This window comes from Neoarius graeffei, chromosome 7 (assembly GCF_027579695.1).
Source record: "Neoarius graeffei isolate fNeoGra1 chromosome 7, fNeoGra1.pri, whole genome shotgun sequence".
Classification (NCBI taxonomy): domain Eukaryota; kingdom Metazoa; phylum Chordata; class Actinopteri; order Siluriformes; family Ariidae; genus Neoarius; species Neoarius graeffei.
In genome coordinates this window covers 3,615,750-3,638,714 of record NC_083575.1, presented here as the reverse complement: position 1 = coordinate 3,638,714, position 22,965 = coordinate 3,615,750, and the positions used below count along the sequence as shown (strand labels likewise).

The window sequence follows — 22,965 nt, the reverse complement described above, 5'->3', positions numbered from 1 at the left end:
TACTTTATCGAATCATCTGAAAAACTACCTCATGTGAGCATAAAGATTTTTGTGGTAGTTGAAAGGTTTTTTCCAAAATTCATGTTTCCATTTTGTTGTTGTTGGTTTTTTTTAGTTCAGAATTTCAAATTGTGTATGAAGCAGTTTAATGGAAACATGCCTAGTCAAAGCTTTTGGCTAAAATACTTAAATATTTTCTATTATTATCTGAACTTACTTCTTAGAAAAGTTTTTAAGTCACGTCTTTTCAAAAGTGAGAACATTAACGATGTGAGAATTTCACCACAAATTAGCTCCGGAGTGTAACTATTGAACTGCTTTAGCTGTTTTAGCCAAAAGCTAGAAGTTGAACTTAAATAGAGTAGAAGCCTGATGTTTGCAAGAACCTAAACCAAGTATGAGCATGAATATTGTAAACACAAATATTAGCAAGATCATACACAATAATAACAGCCTTGTATTCATTTCTGCATTAGCGCCTTATACTTTTAATCATTTAGCAAACACCTGACCTTAAATATTATCAAAAACTAGCATAAATATATTACAGAACTAGCATCAACTTAAGAAACAATTTGTAAAGAGTAATAAGTTATAGATTAGCATATATTTAGGTCAGAATTTAGCAGTAACTTTTAACATTAGCAAAGAAAGCTCTCAGTTTGTTTAGCTCATCGAGGCGCCGACATCACAGAAGTGTGCACTTGTTGAACAAGTGGAGAAGTAAGCACAGTTCCCTGGTCATTTGCGACATCTGATTTGTGTGACAATCCAAAAATAAACTTGTGTCAGTGATTTCTGGGCAAGCTCTGATACTGATACAGTCATGCAACTACCCAGGAGATGATGTCTGGGATTCCCCGAATGGGAAAAGCCAAGGGCAAATTCACAAAGGCACGCTAAAAACAATACTGGGACAAGGCCTTGGTTTCTCTTAAGTTTTCTTCCTTTCACAGCTGGTTCTCAAAGCATCGCTGCCCTCTAGTGTATCTTTCTAACCTGCTACCCAGAAATCTGTCACTTTCTAAAAATGTACACACACTTTTTTTTTACTATTTGCGTGTTAGAATTACACTCTTTATTATGAACGCAGATGTTTTCAGATGGACTACGTGGCTGTAATGGCATTCAACTGCAACACGTTCCTACATGGACTTAACAGCTGAATGTACTTACACACACACATATGCACCATGTGCCTGCAGCCTGCTCTTATTCTTTCCAAAGCATTTTTCTCTTCTAACCATTAAACCACTTTTGATTTTGATGTGGCCCATTTAACAATGTGCCCCGTAAACATGTGTGTTTTTTGTCACCGATTGTGTGTATGTGTGTGTATTTCATTGCCAATCCCTTTAATATGTTTATACTTAAGATACTTCAAGAAGGATCCACATCAAACCCACATGCTGCAAGCTGCACCCAGTCACCATGAATTAGCAAACATGTTCCCTAAGTAGTGCATTAAAACGAGGGAGCATCACCACCACACAGCACTAAAACAGAAGCTATTCAAATTCTGGTTAAATTACTAAACTCCTCCTTTCAGATTAGCTATTTACCTAAAACTTTAAAACTAAGAATTATCATAATCTGCATATGAATAACATATACAAGGGTAAGTCAGAAAGTTTGAAGACAAATTGAAAAAAATCTTTATTTATGAAAATAACAAAGCTATTTCTCTACATATCCTCCATTTACGTCTAAACACCTCTGCAAGCAGTGTTTCCATTGGAGAATTCCTTCTTTGTAGAATTCTGGGGGATGTCTTTCACACCTTTTGAAATTATAACATCTGTCTTAGAACTTTTTGACTTACACTCGTATAAAGATATGTAATGTGGAACTGGTTAAAGTAGTAAATGACCAATGCAACTTAGTAGTGGAGCCCCACAAGCATAGAGTGTGGATACATAAAGAAACCCATTGAGTTGTTTTCTGATGGTTTCGGTCCCGTGTGTGCCTGCCACCACAGGAAACCCATCAACTAGTGAAGTGTGAAGTAGAGTAGTAGTTGGGACATTATAGTAGTGAGTAATTGGTATTCTTGTCTCAGCAATGGTGAAATCAAATTTGTAAATAAAATCACTGCCTTGACTCTACTCATCAGGCCAGAGCTATTCTCTTTCTGTGTACATTTTGTACAACATAAGGAAACAGCATAGTAATGATAACAGTAAAGAAATAAAACAAAAGAGGCTGGCTATGATATAAGAAAATTCTACAACCCAAAAACAGATGGGAGCCCCGCTTTTCAGCAGTGCCTAAATCTATATATTACTGGTTAAAGTAGTAAATGACCAACATAACTTAGTACTGGTTAAAGTAGTAAATGGCCAACATAAATAAGCACTTGTTATAATCATAAATGATCTGTGTTCATTTGCGCTGATTAAAATAGCTTCTTGCACGCTAATTACTGTGCTATATGTCTAACAGGGTTGTTGTTTTTTTTTTTTTAGGATTCAGCATTATAGTCCATATGTAAGTGCAGCCCAAAGGGTGTGAAATAATCATATCTTTTCTACACCCTTGGAAGAAATTTGGTATTCAGCTTCTAACTTGCAGTATGCGTGAAGTGCACTGAATAGGACATGAAAAGGACACACCCTATGTAATGCAGTTGAACTCAATGTTCAATAGGTTGCTTGAGATTCAGGTGCACGACATCATGAATGAACGAAATTCTCTTCAATGAACTAATCTTTTGAGCAAAGGTTTTCATGTGCAATATCTAATGCACTCCTACATCAATAGATTTAGATCTGGGTTCATTTATTGCACTTGAAAATTCAGTTTGAGGCACGAACATCCAAAGCTAAATCTTTTAGATGATTGTTTTTAAGGGTGCAGGGGGTGAGTTGGCACCAAGCCCTGTTTTTCTAACCTTCTGTGTGTGTGTGTGTGTGTGTGTGTGTGTGTGTGTGTGTGTGTGTGTGTGTGTGGTGATTTGTTTCAGCTTTCCTCTTGTTTTCCCTGGCTGCATGCCCTCGCATTATTAATAGGCGTCCTAATCACGCTTTAAAGCCTCTGTCCTCGTAATCAGACCCCATATGGCATCAGGAGCTGGAGGGGCCAAGCTGCGCAGTACAGCGGAGGAAATAAATAAATAACGGGATAAAAATGCACAGGGCTCATGTGTTTTTGTTTAAAGTAATGACTTGGTTTTCACTGATCAAATCAATTGCATACTTTCACACACACACACACAGCGCCAAGCAGCAGTAAAGGTTACACACATTTCACTACTGATTTACCAGAGGACTTTGTCTCCCTTTTGGACATGTCGTGCACTACACAGGGTGCCAAATTGCTCCGGTTGGAATACAGATAGAATTTCATTTTTGTGACTAAATCCATTTACTTACTTACTGGTTGATTTTGAGACTCATTCACTGAAATACAACATTGCATTTTATGATAAATTATCGTCAATCATTTTTTTTATTCTGTATATGCACTACATGTCCAAAAGGAATCTATTTAGTATGGTCCAAACAGAATATATGTTCCAAATCGGAAAAAGAGCAAATCATGATTCCAGAGAAGATGTACAAAAAAAAAATCCATATTGCATATTAAACTACAACGATAACATGAGAAAGGAAAAATCCATTTTCCATTTTGGTCCAGTAAAGAGTCAGATGACAAAATGAGTGAGTTGAAACATGAAATAATGTGCCGTTGTATTGGTTTGAGTGAAATACAAATAAAAGATTGTTTACAAATCATTGTTTTTGGTTTTAATTTCAATTCCAACACACCATCCCAACATTTTCTGATTTTGGGTTGCACGTTTTGAAAGTAACCAAATGAAAAAAATCCCACCCCCTCCCTTCAGCCCTCCCTCCAAAGCCAAGTCTCCAAACCACATGAACGCGCACCGCCTGATTCCTGCTGCAAGAGGAGTCCATGAGCTCGAGTGTTGGGGGAGGACTGTAGTATGTCGCTGTCATTTCCAATTACCTCATGTCTTATTCGCATGCAAGAAAACACTGAATATCATCATCACGAATGTAAACAACAAACATGACTGTTATTAATTGGTACGTAATGATTCACCCAGTTCATGATTCTCTACAATTCATGAGATTGGGTTCATGATTCAATTTTCCCACAATATTTTTGAAAAAAAAGTAAATGAAGAAAATGTTATTACCAAAAAAAAGCAACATTAATTTTCCTATTATTTATCAATTTAATGTTCCCTTTGTCCAATAAGAAAACCCCTTTTGTTTCATTTTCTTCATCTCATCTCATTATCTGTAGCCGCTTTATCCTGTTCTACAGGGTCGCAGGCAAGCTGGAGCCTATCCCAGCTGACTACGGGCAAAAGGCGGGGTACACCCTGGACAAGTCGCCAGGTCATCACAGGGCTGACACTTATGGCCCTTTTCCACTACCCTTTTTCGGCTCGCTTCAGCTCACTTCAGCCTGACATGGCTCGCGTTTCGACTACCTCAGAACAGCACAACTCAGCTCACTTCAGCCTTACTCAGCACCCAAAACTCGCACGGTTTCGGAGTGGGGCTGAAGCGAGCCAAACCGAGCCGAGTGGGGCTAGGGGCGTGAGCAGACACTCCCCTGTGCACTGATTGGTGAGGAGGAGTGTCCTCACACGCCCACACACGCCCCGCGAGCACGCTGGGATCTGTAAACACCGTAAACCCGGAAGAAGAAGAATTACGAGAATTTCTGAAGCCTTATGCGCCTCACCTCATCTATACGCTCTTGCCAGTATCTGTTGGCGTTGTCAGTGACAACAAGCCACAGCACCAAGAACAGCAACACTAATGACTCTATGTCCTCCATGTTTATTGTTTACTATCCAGGTCGTGAGACTACCGCTTAAAAGGTCACTGATGTCACTGTTTGCGCTGCCTAAGGACATCATGTGACATCCACCCACTTTCGCTAACTCCACCCAACGTGTCCACCCACTTCCAGCCAGCACGGTTCAGCGCGGTTGTAGTCGAAATGCAACTCCAACAGCCCCACTCAGCTCACAGGCCCGGCGCCATGGGGGGGGCAAAAGGGGGCGTCGCCCCCTCGTGGCTACAGCCCTGCCCCCTCAACGGAGACTCAGATAATTTAATTGTTTTCTTATGAAAATATAATGTATTATAGACGTATTAATAATTTGCATTTTCAAATCCGAAATATTAAGTGGTTGCGCATTGCACAAAAATACATTTCACATAAATCACTACTAAAACTGGCACGGTAGAACAAATCTGATTGGTTGTTATGATTCTTACGTTGCAATCGTAGAATTCAACTGTATTAAGGTAGGATTATTTCAAAAAGCCTGAATTTAATATTAACCCTGTTTTAGACATATGTATCAATCCTAACTACTGGGGACTAGTTATTGTGGGTGTGTGTGTGAAATGTTGACACAGCCGCGCACACACAGACCTGTGATAAGGACAAGGGTCGTGCGGGCGGGCGGGGGTTTTACATGCACACTTACAAGTGCACTGTCTCTGCAATATCCTGTAATATGCAGTCAGTTTACGGGAGTAGTCTTTCCCCCGCCGAATTAAACGAATTCAATCACAATATTGTGAATCCATTTTCTTTCTTTGTAGGCTAAGTTTATCTCCGTTTATGTTGGTGTATGTGTTCATATATGGTCCGCTTTGTGCGCAAATAGCGTAAGAATATGTGTCGTTGACGTCACCCCCCATGCAGCGGGGGTGAAAATTCATCACTTCAGAGTGTTTTGTCCCCTACACGCCTAAACTGGGATCGCGGATTAAGTGGTTAGCGTTGACTCGGTGCGAGTCAGGATTACTGGTGCAGCCGCGGGGTCTGTTGATTTTTTTTTTAAATTATGATTTTGGCCGCCGAGCCAAGTACCTTAGACTTGCATTGACGTTTTGTTTTCATGCCGCGGAGCTATTTGTATGTATTTTAAATGTAAAGGACTTGCCTGTAGGTTTGTGTGTGTTGTTTTATGTTTGGCATCTTTCCGGTTGTACCGCGTGTCTGTGAGAAAATTGGAGGGGAGGGGTAACAGGTGGGCACGGGGGTTGATAAAGCGCAACTGCCCTGGTAATATGTCACATGATTTTCCCGGACTAAAGCAACCTTCGGGGCCGTGGTGGTTTTGTGGTTGGCGCAGTTAATTGTTTGAAACACGTTGTCAGACCGCCATCACTACTACACACTATATGAAAAAACATTTGCCCCCTTGCGATTTCTAATTGCCCCCTTAGTAAACTGTTCCTGGCGCCGGGCCTGTCAACTCAACTCAGCCGCGTTGGTAGTGGAAAAGCGGCAATAGACACAGACAACCATTCACACTCACACCTACGGTCAATTTAGAGTCACCAGTTAACCTAACCTGCATGTCTTTGGACTGTGGGGAAAACCGGAGCGCCCGGGAGGAAACCCACGCGGACACGGGGAGAACATGCAAACTCCGCACAGAAAGGCCCTCGCCGGCCACGGGGCTCGAACCCGGACCTTCTTGCTGTGAGGCGACAGCGCTAACCACTACACCACCGTGCCGCCCTGGCTCCAGACTCCCTTGGGATTTTTCCAGACACGTTTTGTTATTTTATTTTTTTCTGCTGTAGACAGATGGCCTTGGGCAAAATTACCCTTCTGGATGAGTGTGTAAAGGGACATACTTTCATATAAAAAAAACCCACGAAACTGGTCCAGGATATGCACTTTAAGGTCAAAGGTTTTTTTTTTAAGTGTATTGTTTTTACGCCGCCACAGAAGCAGCAGTGGTAGTGACTCCTCCACACGGCCAGGGGGCGCAGGAGCGCAGCGCAGCGCTCTCACCGGCCCCAATAAACAACCAGCGAAGAAGAGGCACTGTGCCGCATGTGTGTGACTGAAAATGGGCAAAAGGAGGCAAAAACTTAAGAATTTAACGAATTTAAGTAAAAAACAGAAGAAACACCTGAAAGAATTCGGAGAACAGCACCCGTTTGATGATCAGTAAGAGTTTATTCAGATGTAAAAAAGGATTTATAGCAGTTTATAAGGATTTTCAGGACAGCCCGGCTAGCAAAATAATACTAGCTCACGAGCTAAACTTTCATTTCGTTTTTTATTTTTGGATTTATAATCATGTTATTGATGTTTAATTTTATTTATATCTGGTTGCGTAATGTATTCGCTCAAAACACAACTTGCAATGAAGTGAAAACAAATAATTGCATTTTCATTGTCAGAATCTAAATATTAAAGATGTAATAAATCATTGTTAAGTTTTTCCCTGGTTTTAGTGTCACTGAAAGACCTGAGAAAACACAGATTGTTCGCTTGGTGAGTGGCAAAGTTTAATATTTAACATGTTTACCTAAAATATATTTAAGTGGAATTGTTGTTCGGTTTGATTCCCAATTAATGTATTTTTATGGTAATTAATTTGAGTATCAGATGAGATTTTATTCCTGGAGTCCACAGCCTGCTCTGCAGTGGGCGAGAAGTGCAAAACAAAATGACAAACGCTTTTACCAAGGGCAAAACAAATTTACATCTTAGAAAACAAATTGGCAAGATGCGAAACACTTTTATGAGCACTGAGACAAATTTACAAATGAAAACCTTCGCAGAAGGGGAATGGACCAAATGCTGAAAGCAACCCGGAAGTGATAGAGTGAGCGGTCAATTCGTGTTGGCTTGGTCCTTCTGTCTGGTCCATGTCCTTTAAAAATCCTAGACACTGTCCACACGAAAAGCAAAGCCACGTTAAGCAGTTCATGTGTTTTCCACAAAAGGGGCAAAACGTCGTTCCGTCACCATAAACTGCATGGGAGATGACACGGATTGACCGCTCACTCTATCACTTCCGGGTCGCTTGCAGCATCTGGTCCATTCCCCTTCCATGAGGATTTTTGTTTGTAAATTTGTCTCAGCATTCATAAGTGTTTCGAATCTTGTCAATTTGTTTTTTAAGCTGTAAATTTGTTTTGTCCTTGGTAAAAGTGTTTTGCTTTGTAAAAAGTAAAAGCATTCAACATTTTTATAATTTTGTTTTGCACTTCCCGGCCACCGCGCTGCTCTGATCTTCAGTTTATTTTCTCACCCTGCTGGGACTTTATTAGGGAGTTCATGTGTGATGACAAAAGGTTAATATTCCTCCTCCTCACAGACCAAGAGTCCGGAAAACTCCGGCTCCGAGATTGATGAGGAACCAGATGAGGAAAAACCGACTGCGTATGAAAACCTGCTTTTGAGCATCAACACCACCACCGCTGGGGATGAGGATGAGAGCGAGGAGGAAGGTGATGAAGATTCTGCAGAGGAGCTGGACGACCCTCATGAAGGTTTGTTGTGTTGATTTATGAATTGATTTTGTCCAGCAGTGTAAAACTGTCCATTACTGAAGCAGATAAGAAAAATTCAGTCAAAACAGAGTCTTGATTTAAAACAAAATCAAGCAATTTCTAGGATCGCTGGGCAATCTCCTAACTAGGGTTGCACCGAATCCAAGATTCGGATTCGGCCGAATCTTGGCCTTTTTAAAGGGGTTCGGTTTCGGCTGAACCCTAGAGTGCCGACTGAACCGGATCCTACGTACGGCGCACGTGCATGCGATTACGTCGTCAATGTTTAGGAGAAGATAGCCTCCATTGTGCTTGCAGTCGACATCGAAAATGGAAGCAGTGAGCCGAAAGAGTGTTGTGTGGCAGTACTTTCAAGTGAAAGAGGGAGATTCAAGTCGCGCAACATGCACACTTTGCAGTACAGAGTTGTCTTGTGGTGGGAAAGATGCTAAACAGTACACAACATCTCCGCTGTTAAAACATCTTCACTCAAAGCATCCGACGGAGTACGAGTTGTGCATGGCCGAATCTAACGTCAGTGAGGCTTCAGGTACCGCACAGTCACAGATTAAAAAGTGGTACTCAGACCACCATTACCAACGCTAGCTATAGAACTAGGTTGTTAATAGACCCCTTTGCATGTTTGTAAACAAACCGACCGTTGCCAGGATGCGCGCGCAGCCTGGACCCAGAAACAATGGCGCTGCCTATAGACCGGCATTATGAGCTGTCAGATTATGCCAAACAATTGTCGTTACAAGATCGAGAATGCTACATAAATAAGTTAACTCTAACAAGTGGACATCGCCTACCGGATCCGCATTTAATTAAAGAGTGGACGGACGATGTTAGTAAGTTCCCTGGTATACAATGGCCAGATATATACTCGTACCTTATTGACAAGACTTCAGTGTACACCCACGAAAAACTTCATGCCTACAAGTCTTTAGACGCATATGATTATGTGCGGGCATGTACAACTTGATTAACAATGGGACATTCATATTCATTTTGTTTTAATCAAATTATGCCAGTGATGTGATGGCAATGTGGCTTTAGCTACAACAGCAAATCCCAACACTAAACAGCAATTTGCAGGAGGTGATGGCATGAAAGGAATGATGGTGTAAAGAGTGCAGCTAAGAGAAATCAGAGCTGCATAAAAAGCGAGAGGCAGAGAGCAGAAATGAAACTGAACGGGGCGGGAGCTAGGTTAGAGCAGTCAGCGTAAGTTGGCATTTAGAGTGAGGGCACACAATTTTACCTTTCCATCCTTGCTTTAAAATGGTATTTTTCGGCATACACAAATAATGACGGCACAAAACCTGGACCGCTTGAGTCAAGCGAGACCTCTCCTACAAACAAAACTGCATGCAAAGCTAAGTTAACATGCTAACAATATTCATTACATTGTGTAACTATGACCCAGCTAATCAGACAAACGTTACCAAAGTATTTTGCTACATCAATAAACGAAGACTAGAAAGAATAAAAAAGAAAGATTTAATAAATAGCCTGATCTTACCTGTGATGAAGTGGGCGCTGCAAACCCGCACATTTTTGATGGTGCTTTCATCCCAGGCTACACGTTTGATGGCTTGTAGTCATAGACGTCGGTGATTTTTTTTGGAATGGGTGAGATCCTGCTGGAATTCTGAACATTTTAACCCCATCACTGCTACGATTCTGACACCCGACAACACAACAACTAGGCATTTCTGAGTCTTTTTGGGTCCAGGCTGCACGCGCAATTTCCGCTTGCGTATGAATGACGTTTACTGCGAAGGGGTCTATAAAATAGCCTACGTGGAGACGTGTTCGAGTTTTTTGTGCTACACTTTGTTTAATGTATCTAATTAAGCCTACAGTTGTAAGTGCTTGAAATTGAAGTGAAATAGCCTATAATTTATGTTCCATGAGCGTAAGCATTAAACATGATCAAGATCCCCAGTAAGGTTTTTTTTTCTGAGGAAAACAGATTCAGCATTAAATATCACCTTTTTGTTTGAAAATTAAGTAGGCTTACATGTATGCAAGAGTTAAAATGTAAATGTGCTATGTTTTGCTGCATTCTATCTGCAGAGATTTTTTTTTTTTTACTTTTTATTTTTTGTTCAACAAAGAGCACTTTAGCAATGGCTCACTGTTACTGACAGGCCTTATTCTTTTAGCAATAATATCACTTTTTGCTCTTTTTCTTTGTTCTTTATAATGGACAGTATACTAAAGCCTGTACACTGAATGACTTTAAGCTGAAAATTTCAGTGGTGTTCTCTAAGGCCCAATCCCAATTCTAATTTCTACCCCTCCCCCTTCCCCTTGGCCCTTCCCCTTGAAACTGAGCTACAAGGGATAGGGCTTGAAATTCAACCCCTACGTATTGGGATAGCCCTTCAACGATCGCATACGTCATCGCGTACCTCCGTCAACGTTTACGTTAGCAAAACGCGACCAAATGCGTCACTGGCTGCGACCAGCCGCTACAGTCAGAGCCAGAGGCAGAAATCTCTGCTGGCAGGGTGTGATTTGTTAACTAACACCACTGAATGGGATATCTTTGGCGCTTCGTGCACCACATCCGACAGAATGAGGTGTCAGAACACTCATGTAAACAATAAAAGCGAGAATAACAGAACAAAACATACACAGTCAAGCAACCGAAAACAATACTCACTCCCAAAGCTTTTTAGCAGCAGCTTGGATTTCAGAAATCGCTGCTCATTCTCAGCTCGAAAGCGAATCAAGCGGCGTGTTTCCTCTGGATAACAACTTAAAACACGTAAATAATGGAGAAAATACATTTATGACAATCTTTCGCCGCGGGAACCGCCATCTTTCTGAAATCCGCATGAAATCTCACTGAAATCCGCATGGCATTGTGGGAAATCACTCAAACCCCTTCGTTCGGAGTCTGCTCCAGGAAAATCTCCGTTTGGAGGGGTACAGAAGCCCTACCCCTTCCCCTACCCCTCCGCGTTAACTGGGATTGGGATACCCCTACCCCTTCACGTGAACGCGCAAAATGGAGGGGAAGGGCCAAGGGGTATGTCCAAGGGGTGAAATGGGATTCGGCCTAAGTGTGACTATTCAAATACAAAAAATGTTTTTACAGTTTAAAATAAAATAATAAAATATTCCTTCTGGATAAAGTATCTCTATCTTACTATTAAGAAAAGGAAATGTGCAATGTTTTTCACTGCATTATAATGTACTAGCTAATGTTCGGAGTAGGATTCGGTATTCGGATTCGGCCGAATCTTAAGCAGTGGATTCGGTTTTCGGCAGAACCTTAAAAATCAGGATTCGGTACATCCCCAGTGTTTCCCACAGACCAGGTAGCAATTTGTGGTGCTCCACTGTGCCGATGTGGGAATCGTGCGCGGTGGTGTTGTGGCGGTCGGTGGAGTCGGTCATTGGGGTGTATGCAAAGTGTTTGCAGCAGGCGGTGTTCAAACACACAGTATTTTTCTTCAGAGTCACCTGTGGGACTATTTTAAAGCTACAAGAAGCATTTGAGATTATTCAGCTCAATATAAAATCTTTTAAGTTCTTTAAGAGAAGACAGCTAAAACAATTTTTACCAGAACCCTGCCTGGTTTCATTCCTCGACCCAACTTTACATTACAGGGCAGGCCAGTAGTTTGCTGGGCTTGATGTTGATGGAAAACCTGTCTTTTAAATTTATGAAAATTACTCACCAAAATTGAAGTTAAAGTTTAGTTTTTTACCTTTTTGGTGGCAATCTTTCAATCATTCTTTAGTTGACCAGGGTGGCCATGGGTCCTTAAAAAGTCTTAAATTTACTTTTCCTAAAATTAGGCCATTAAAAAGTCTTAAATTGTCTTAAATTTCAAACCCCGTGGTCTTAAATTTTCAATCTTAAATTTATGGAGATTTTACTCAGTCATATCGTTAAAATGTGGTACACTTTGGATGGGGAAAAAGTTTAATTGTTTTTGATGCTCACAATTATGCCGCGCAGGCTCCGAATCCACCGGTTGCTAGACACACGCGTGCTTGACAACCACTCAGTGCCTGATCTGTTGATGGAGGGTAGTCCGAGCCACAATGGGTAAATGTAAATTTAATGATAACTGGCTGCAAGATGCAAAATACTCGTGGTGGCTGAAAGCTGTACCCAAAGATGCCAACGAGGCGTACTGTAAGACTTTTAAGTTGGGCACAATGGGGATAAGAGCGGTGGACTCTCGTGTGAAGAGCGCCAAGCACGTTGCTTTTGCTAAAGGCCGCGAGCATCAGCCTCAAATATCCGACTTCAGCGCTGCCACCACTAACGGTCGTGGAGAAGATTCAGGGATGAGAATTTTCCGCGGATCCGCGGAATTCCGAGTTTTTCCCGCTGAAAATGTCATTTTTGTGAAACGTGTAAATCCATTGAGAAAATTTCGGGGGGGTTCGGGGTGTGTGTGTGTGTATGGTTAACGATCTGTGGTCACCTTATAACACAGACATCCCGAATCTCCCGGAAGTTCCGGGAGTCTCCCGCATATTGATAGCAGCTCCCTGATGCCCGCAAATTGGAGAATATCTCCCGGAATCTAGAGCAAGCAAGCGCACGCGAAACATTGTCTACCTCGCGCATCTTAGAATGTGCGCATATGACGGAGCGCGAGAGAGAGGCTGCATGTGTGCCTGTTCATGTAGCGCATGCTAGGGGTGTGCAAAAATATCGATACGGCGATATATCGCGATACTTTGTCTTCCGATTCAATATCGATACTCAAAATTTGAATATCGATATTTTTTCAAATAATAAAATCATGTTTCAGACGGGTTGTAAAACCAGTACGACTTCCGCACCTCTGCTCTGCGAGGTGTCGCTGTGCCGCTCCCTCACTGCAAGGCACTCTTCGTCTTCTCTTTTTTCCCCGGCGGTTGCAGTGAGGAAAAAAAAACAGGCAAGCATGGCTGTTAACGTAAACCTAGAGACGCCGCCGAACTTTAAGGCAGATGTTTGGAGGCACTTTGGATTCCAAAGGAAAGGAGAAAAAAAAAACAGTGAGCCAGACAAAGAGAATGCACTTTGCAAAACCTGTTTCGCTCCAATTAAATTAAGATGCTCCAATTAAGATGCCCACTGCACTTTTCAATGTGTTTCAGACAGTGTGTTGTTCCTGCAAAATAAGCACAAGTTAAATGTTCTCCGGTATATGTTCTCAAGTTTACAAAGAACAAATAGATATTAGTGTTAGCACTGAAATGTATGTGCAGTCTGCAGTGCAAGTTTTAAGTTTTCATAAAACAATTTGATTCTGCTTGTTAAGCAGCACTGATGTGTCCATGCTTACAGAAAAGTTGAGAATACTAGCACAGAAATGGGAATTTTCTGTATGTTGTAGTGAAGCAACTCTTGGTTTTGCCAGCAGTGGAATAGAGACAAATATATGTCTGGCAAGAGTGTGTAGTTATGTATGTGAAATGTAATTTTACAGTGGTCAATAAATTCTGATTTTCTTCAGTGACACAGATATCGTGATGTGGTTGAAATTTCTTGCAATATATTGATTATCGCAGAATCGCTGTACCGTGATAATATCGTTATCATGGGCAAAATATCGCCATAGTATCGTATCGTGAGGTATCTGGTGATACCCAGCCCTAGCGCATGCTAGACAAAGAGCATCCTGATTGGGTTACTCAGCAAAATAAGCCAATCAGCTTTCAGTGTGGGCGGGCTTTTATCCCTTTTCTTGAGGACCGACGTTTTCAGTTGAGTCAGTGCAGCCTACAGGATCGGCATGGCAGAGAGGGCGCGCCCCAAAAAACAAAATACAAAACGCACTTCACCTCAGATTACACAACAGAATCTCCCTGCCTAATAATCTCCCTGTCTAATACAGTGGTGCTTGAAAGTTTGTGAACCCTTTAGAATTTTCTATATTTCTGCATAAATATGACCTAAAACATCATCAGATTTTTACACAAGTCCTAAAAGTAGATAAAGAGAACCCAGTTAAACAAATGAGACAAAAATATTATACTTGGCCATTTATTTATTGAGGAAAATGATCCAATATTACATATCTGTGAGTGGCAAAAGTATGTGAACCTCTAGGATTAGCAGTTAATTTGAAGGTGAAATTAGAGTCAGGTGTTTTCAATCAATGGGATGACAATCAGGTGTGAGTGGGCACCCTGTTTTATTTAAAGAACAGGGATCTATCAAAGTCTGATCTTCACAACACATGTTTGTGTATCATGGCATGAACAAAGGAGATTTCTGAGGACTTCAGAAAAAGCGTTGTTGATGCTCATCAGGTTGGAAAAGGTTACAAAACCATCTCTAAAGAGTTTGGACTCCACCAATCTACAGTCAGACAGATTGTGTACAAATGGAGGAGATTCAAGACCATTGTTACCCTCCCCAGGAGTGGTCGACCAACAAAGATCACTCCAAGAGCAAGGCGTGTAATAGTCGGCAAGGTCACAAAGGACCCCAGGGTAACTTCTAAGCAACTGAAGGCCTCTCTCACATTGGCTAATGTTAATATTTGTGAGTCCACCATCAGGAGGACACTGAACAACAATGGTGTGCATGGCAGGGTTGCAAGGAGAAAGCCACTGCTCTCCAAAAAGAACATTGCTGCTCGTCTGCAGTTTGCTAAAGATCACGTGGACAAGCCAGAAGGCTATTGGAAAAATTTTGTGGACGGATGAGAACAAAATAGAACTTTTTGGTTTAAATGAGAAGTGTTATGTTTGGAGAAAGGAAAACACTGCATTCCAGCATAAGAACCTTATCCCATCTGTGAAACATGGTGGTGGTAGTATCATGGTTTGGGCCTGTTTTGCTGCATCTGGGCCAGGACGGCTTGCCATCATTGATGGAACAATGAATTCTGAATTATACCAGCCAATTCTAAAGGAAAATGTCAGGACATCTGTCCATGAACTGAATTTCAAGAGAAGGTGGGTCATGTAGCAAGACAACAACCCTAAGCACACAAGTCACTCTCCTAAAGAATGGTTAAAGAAGAATAAAGTTAATGTTTTGGAATGGCCAAGTCAAAGTCCTGACCTTAATCCAGTGGAAATGTTGTGGAAGGACCTGAAGCGAGCAGTTCATGTGAGGAAACCCACCAACATCCCAGAGTTGAAGCTGTTCTGTACGGAGGAACGGGCTAAAATTCCTCCAAGCCGGTGTGCAGGACTGATCAACAGTTACCGCAAACGTTTAGTTGCAGTTATTGCTGCACAAGGGGGTCACACCAGATACTGAAAGCAAAGGGTCACATACTTTTGCCACTCACAGATATGTAATATTGGATCATTTTCCTCAATAAATAAATGACCAAGTATAATATTTTTGTCTCATTTGTTTAACTGGGTTCTCTTTATCTACTTTTAGGACTTGTGTGAAAATCTGATGATGTTTTAGGTCATATTTATGCAGAAATATAGAAAATTCTAAAGGGTTCACAAACTTTCAAGCACCACTGTAATCTCCCTGCCTAATAATCTCCCTGTCTAATAAGGGTAAAAATAATGACAGTTTCACACCATGTACTGTTTGCAGCAGTGGTTTCAGCATTGCCCATGGTGGCTTAATTAAATGATTGTAAAGGACATGTTGAGGTGAGGAGTGTCCGTTCATGTGCATTATATTTAGGTTAGCAACAGGCTGTCATGAAAAGACCAAACTTATTGAAGATTTCCGTAAAGTAACAATGTATGAATATACATCATATCACATATATATCTCAAGTACACGTCATATATAAGTGTGTATCTTTTATAAATGGGGTTAGCTTATCTAATGTAGCATGTTGGGGAGAATCATAGTATCATATCTATATTTCTGATAAAATCTTAGGTATGATAGCGTGTATAACTCTCCTACTTATTGCTCATTTCATGGGGGGAATTGCTGGCATGTGCCGCGCAGGAGCGTCTGCCCAAGTTTTTTAGGCTGAGATGAACTTATAGTTTTTGATTTAAAAAAAATTCCAACATGTAATGCCCATTGTACACGCCTGTTCTTTAATTCAAAATCACCATCTCGATCTTCAGATTGACTGTATGGTATCTGTATTACATTCCACAACATCCTGTCCAGATAAAACCTTGTTGGTGCACACAGCAGTTGAAAGGGAAGTGATGAGTGATGTTGAATGTTGCCTGCTTAATATGCAAGACCTCCTGCTACCATGAGAACATCAGAAGAAAGCTTAAGAGAATTATATGACAGAACTTTTTTCTGGTTTGCACTTCATTGTAAAGGATTAGAGTATTCAAAGACATGAATAGCAAAAATGCAGAAATATAATACTGTAGAGCTCGTTTATATTAAAAGGTGCTTTGATTTTTTTTTTTTTTTTGAAATCATCAAATGTGAGTTGATTAAAAACAAGTCTCTTGTCCCATATTAATCGTTTTCACCTGGGAGTCCACCAAGAAGGGGAATTTATTTCCAAATAAATTGCAACTTTTTGCTGATAAAATTAATGGTTTTGGGGTAAAAAAAAAATAGCCAAAAATAATTAACTCCCGCCCCCTGGGTCCCCACCGGGGCTCTGCCAGGGAAATCGATAAATCAAACGGGATAAAGAACTGTTTCCGATGGGCATGGCTCGATAGTAGCGTTACCGTCATGCAGATAGGGACACAAACTGTGACGACGTGCCTGACGGAACATATCCGAAAAGTGGACGTGCCGGGAAAGGTTCTGTGTATTCTGTGCTCAGATATGATCAATTATGGAAACAGAGGAGCTAGAAACGTCCAGGAGCACATCAAAACAAAAAAGCACAAAGGTACGTTTTACTTAAATTGTCAAAGATAGAGTCAGGAGGAATCTAATATATCGTTACGGTTACCTCCATTATCGCTCACGATATATATTTGTTATCTTAAAGTTTATAAACGTTTTAAACCATCATTGAATTTGAAAACATATATAAAGCGCACCCCCCTTTTGAAACCCCCCCATGCACACTTTGCGAGCGTTATGTCTGCCCTTGGCAGACATTTCAGAGTTTTTTTTAAATGTCCCATTCTCATCCCTGGAGGATAGATCTGCAAGATGTAAGAGAATATTGTGTGTGTGTGTGTGTGTGTGTGTGAGAGAGAGAGAGAGAGAGAGAGAATATATTCTATTGCGTGCATGTGAGAGAATAGTATTGTTTGTGTGTGGGTATCGTTCCAAGTGTTTTAAGAAGTGCAAGTGAGCGTACCTTTCAAGTGAGTGAGCCGAAGTTTCAGGTGTATGTGCATTCACATTGTTTAACTGTTGTTTTCTGCATTGTTGTTTGACCAAAGATGGAATTGAACAATTCTGCTTACAATGCGACTCGCCAAGCAGAGAAAATAATAATAAAAAAAAAACCTGTTGCATTGGATTCTGTGTGTGACTTCATTCACATTTTCACCTTGTTACACTGGATTCAAACATTGTGACTGCATTCTCACTACGTTCACACTGCAGGCTGAAGTGACTCAAATCCGATTTTTTCGCCCATATGTGACCTGTATCCGATCTTTTATTGACAACATGAACGACACAGATCCGATTTTTTCAAATCCGACCCAGGCCGTTTGGATATGTGGTCCTAATTCCGATTCCTATCTGCTCTTTTCATATGCGACTTCAGTCTGAACCGCCAGGTCGCATTCATCCGACTTAGGTGGTGTTTACATTAGACCGTTCGTTCACATTAAAACGCCGGGAAACGACTCCACAGGCGGAACAACTTGAATCCGCCAGGGCCCACGTATTCAACCCAGTTCGTATCTGATCCGGTGCTGTGTAAACGTTGAGATACGAGGAAACGCAGTGCTGAGCTCTAGCTGATGTCGTCATTGGACAACGTCACTGTGACATCCACCTTCCTGATTCGCTGGCGTTGTTCATGCCACGTTGGTCATGTGACGCGACTGCTGAAAAACGGCGCGGACTTCACTTCCTGCTCTTGTTTCCGCCTTGTATCACCTTTTTGTTTTTCATTAAAGAGTATAAAAGTATGAATATAATGCTTTGCTTTGTCATTCTTAATGTTGTTCATGGTAAGATGCAAATACTGCCCATTGTGTAGTTATGATTGTCTTTAGGCTTGCCATCCTTCCACTTGCAAGTGGTGAGTGACTTGCGCATGCCCGATATGCACTGGGATCACACACACAGCGGCTCAGTCCCGAATCACTGCTCGTGCGCTTCACTCGCGCGCTCTGTGAGCTGCGCAGGGCCGGAGTGCGCACCCTCCAGAGGGCACTCGCTGTTCAGGGCGGAGTGATTTGGAGCGCAGCCGCTGAGGAGGAAGCGCTGAGCCGCGCTGACACATTTCAACTTACGTGCCGTCTAATTAGTCATGTGATTAGCGTATCTGTGTATTGGCGTTGCTGTGTGCACGCTAATCGTTTTAAAAACGTTAATCTGATGATCCGCTGATACGGTCTAATGTAAACACCACCTTACACGTCATCAACAAGCCACAAACGTCACTATTCTGCGCTGAAGTAGGCGGCGGGTCTCTCAAAAAAAGTTACAACAACATGGCTTTGATGTTCCTTTGAACGGAGGTTGCAGTCACTACCCCGCAGAACGCCTGAGCCAAAACCCTTGCCCTCTTCCTTCTCAACCTCCTCCTTAACATCAGGCTATTGTGCATGTTCTGGCTCCGTCGCAACAGCAACTGCATCATCACCAGGTACTCCATGCTGGCTACTGTCATACACAGGAAACTTTAGGTTACTTCCGTAAACACTGGCCATGCTCACTGCGTGTGACGTCGTCGTATCCTGCAATGCGCATGCGGAACACTTTTAGGTCGCTTTTCGTTCATACTGAGGATCACATACAAGTCGCGTATATTTGTTAATGTGAACGACCTCACAAAAAAATCGGATTTCACAAAAAAATCGGAATTGAGCATTAAGCCTTGCAGTGTGAACGTAGCGTCTGATTGTCACATAGTTACAAGCTTATCCTTATATTGTGTTCTGAGTGTGTGAACGCCTGTCGAGGAAAAGAAATGAAGTACTTCTACTAGAATAGTGTTTTCTGGTGAATGTTTACAGGAACAATAAGTTACATTAAATTATATAGTTTTTTTTTTTTTTTTTCCCCAAAAGAGTACGTTTTTGCATGACTTTAGATTTGGTCTTAATTTTTTTTGGAACATGGTATGAAAAAGTCTTAAGTCTTGAATTTAACTTGGACAAACCTGTAGACACCCTGGTTGACATTCAAGGAATAAATTGCAAAAAACAAGCTGGAGGTTTTTATTTTAAATATTGAACTCAACACTTACCTCAAGCAATACTAAAATGAAATAAATAGTATAATGTAAGAACAAAATAATAATAAAATAAAATATCATAATTAGATGTAAGAAACCACTTAAGGTAACACCAAGGCAACTAACAATAATGAAAAAGCATTACCCTAATTGTTGCAAAGCCTGCATGCCCTATCAGAACATTTAATTCAGCTGCCAGTGTGTGGCGTGTCAGTGATGCAGTGATGGTTTATCTACTTCGCCAATAAAGCTAATAAAGATGTTTCTTAAAATATTCAGATTAGAGATGCACCGATTGCGATTTTTTGGGCCAATTCCGATTTTCCATGGAGTGTGACCTGCCGATACCGATTTTGGCCAATTCCGATTTCATTTTTTCAAACCACTTCACAGCACACACAAAGACTATTTTATCTTTATCTTTTCTGTAATAGAACATTCTGCCAGATTTTCAGTAATAAATTTTCAACACCTCAAAGGTTGAAAACAAACAAAAAGACATTGTTCTTTGTAAAATCTTTCTTCATGTTTGGTATTAACATATTAATTCCTGAAATAGGAAATTCACACTTTTTTTTCTTTCTTTCTTTTCCCATCCAATATCTGGCACAAAACCAACTTCCCCCTCATATATTATTTGCCCACTGCTATGGAACACACTTTCATAAGCCTGTTTAGATCTGAAAACTTCTGCCTTATAGAACAACCCATTTCTTCATTCAGTATCAAAATACAAAAATAATTTCCAGTCATACTTATACCATAGCCATTCTATCATCTTTGTCAAATGTGTATTTGTAGAGTAATTTCCAATGGAATCAAGTGCAACCAAGGCTGTAAAACAAACAAAAAGACATTTTTTTTTTCTCTCTCTCTTTGTACAGATCTAATTAAGATGTTTGGTAATAGGCTAACGTATTAATTCCTGTTATGGGAAATTCACACAACCACAAACATTTTCTTCTTTTCACATCCAATATCTGGCACCAAAAAAAAAAAAATCACTATATTTGGATATATAATATATCCAAATATAGTGAATTTTGTTGTTTTGTTAACGGCGCGTGCGCCAGTGCTCGTTAGGCGCGCAGGACTGACACTGTTCTGCGCAAGCGCAACACAATCGCACTAGAAAGCATGTTCAAGCTGCCAGTGGAGCTGCAGCCTTTTTAGTTGCGAATTGCGAGTATTTCCACTTTCATCTCTATGTGATACACAAGTTTTGATCGGCAGAAAATCGGCATATTTTAATTTTGACAGGCCGGTCGCCAGTCATGGCCGATCACATGAAAATCGTCCGATTCCGATCGGCAGCTGGTCAGTCGGTGCATCTCTGATTCAGATTTTATGCTTCAGATAGCATCAACTAGGCATCCCCGCGAGTATAACATTTTATTTAGGCTAGTGGGAAATCCTTATTTATTGTGAATGTCAAGCCATTATTAATAACTTGCATGAATGGTGAAGCGGGATAAACGGGATAATGCAATAAGGCCGGTTCCTCGCGTCAAGCTGCTACTGTATGCATCAAAATTGGTTTATAGCCTGACTATGAATGAACGGAACGATACGCAATGGAATTTTTTTTTTTTCTTCCAAAATCGCGAGTTGGACAGCAGAAGAGGAGAGCCATCCGCAATACCACCGAAGCGGCAGAGAGGGCCTCAAGATGGCTGTGGCTCAAGAGAGGAGAACCATGGAGTCGTGGTAGCTAGCATGCCATCTGGACACAAGCTGGGGTCTGATCAGCCCCGGCTGGGTCACCTGGATGAGGGTGTATGATGTTGAAAGACCTGAAACACCCAATGATTCCAGGAACATCACTGACAATGTGTCCAGTTGCATCAGTAGATGTGTTTCCACAGCACTGAGTAGGCGGGGCTAAATGCCCACCAACAGACGGTGTGGGTTTTGTTCTGAGACTCAGTGGTGTGTGGGGAAAACTCAAGAATTACACAAGCAAAGGCAGAGATTCAGAGTTAAAAGGATTCCTCAAACAAAAGTGGTTTGATTCCAGCATCTGGAAAAAGAGATCCCTAAAGCGAGGGGCCGGATTCCAGAAGCTTTCAGTGGAACTCTGGGTTTCAGGAAACTGAAGGCAGGATTATGGTTGGTACAGATGGATTTCCAGAACCTGAAATGGTGTGATTCTGGAAGTTCAAGGCAGAATTCCAGGTGGCAGGGATCAGAAACATGTTCCTGAAACTCCAGGTGGGATTTTGAAACCTGGAAATACAGATCTGAAAGCGAGGGAAGGGGTTGGTAAAGATGAGACGCAGTATTCCTGAAACCAGAGGTGAAATTCTGGACGCTGGGAATTTGTGAGATTGTGGCAAGGTTCTCTCATGGAGCAGACTTCTTCTGCTGTGTTTAATTTTCTGTCCATGTTTATCCGAGATTACAGATCTGAAACCTCAGTCGTATTTTTATCTCTTAAAGAGGATGATGAAGACGCAGAGGAAAGCGGAGATGATGATGAGGAGGCGGAGGCGGCAACTGAAGAAGGCAGGAAGCAGAAGCAGCAGGAGGATGAGTTCACCGATGGAACACGTGAAGCTGAGTTCTGTTTGGAGTCGAACCTGCCTGCGGACGGAGAGCCAGAGAACGCCGACACGTCACGAGAGGGTGGAGTTTTCTCCCAGAACCCCTTCACTTTAAAACATGTTCTTAGTGATGTAAATGGAATGATGATAATGATGGTGTGTTCTGTGTTTCACACACACAGATATGTTTGTGAAGCATCGGGAGGCGGAGCTGAGTGAAGTCGAGGTGAACAGAATCTCAAACGGCTCCAAAATCCGGACTCAGGTTAAGGTACGATTTTATTCCTCTTGTCCTGATATAAAGATTCAAAATGTCAAGATTTTGTTCTTTAATGTCGTGGTTGTTTTTTCTGCTCCTCAGTGGTCCAGACTGGGCGTCCTGCACTGCTCCCGTCCCCTCGAGCGGTCTCCTGCCGTGTCTCAGTCCTCGTCCGTCTCTCTCCCACTTTTCCATAAAGCACTGGAGTCTCGATGGCGTTCCCTCAGCCACTCCTCCACACCTGAAGGGGGCAACGCAGCAGGGCTCACCGACCTGCAGGATGAGCTGCTGAGGCTCATGGGTAAGGACAAAACAAATATCAATCTCAGCTGTGTCATTATCACTCTTTTTTTTTCTTTTCTTCCCCCCTTCCCCGCCCGAGGGTGTGTCCTAAACCGCATGCCCTAGTAGGCCATGTATATAAACAACTCCCCCTCAGGCCATTATGGACGCGTCCCAAATCATATTCACTACATAGGCCACATAAACACACACACTGTGGGTGTGTCCCAAATCATATTCACTACATAGGCCACATAAACACACACACTGTGGGCGTGTCCCAAATCATATTCACTACATAGGCCACATAAACACACACACTGTGGGCGTGT

General features: G+C 41.6%; 1 protein-coding gene across 1 annotated transcript in view; it reads left to right on the top strand.

The window, feature by feature from the left end:
• The first annotated feature begins 6,820 nt into the window (after positions 1 to 6,820).
• Positions 6,821 to 22,965, top strand: part of utp25 (UTP25 small subunit processor component) — a 47,795-nt gene continuing 31,650 nt past the window's right edge. The window contains exons 1-6 of the mRNA XM_060925163.1: positions 6,821 to 6,960; positions 7,251 to 7,290; positions 8,120 to 8,294; positions 21,989 to 22,174; positions 22,275 to 22,363; positions 22,454 to 22,652. Coding sequence (XP_060781146.1) covers positions 6,860 to 6,960; positions 7,251 to 7,290; positions 8,120 to 8,294; positions 21,989 to 22,174; positions 22,275 to 22,363; positions 22,454 to 22,652 — 790 coding nt within the window. The 5' untranslated portion in view covers positions 6,821 to 6,859. The remainder of the gene's footprint in view (positions 6,961 to 7,250; positions 7,291 to 8,119; positions 8,295 to 21,988; positions 22,175 to 22,274; positions 22,364 to 22,453; positions 22,653 to 22,965) is intronic.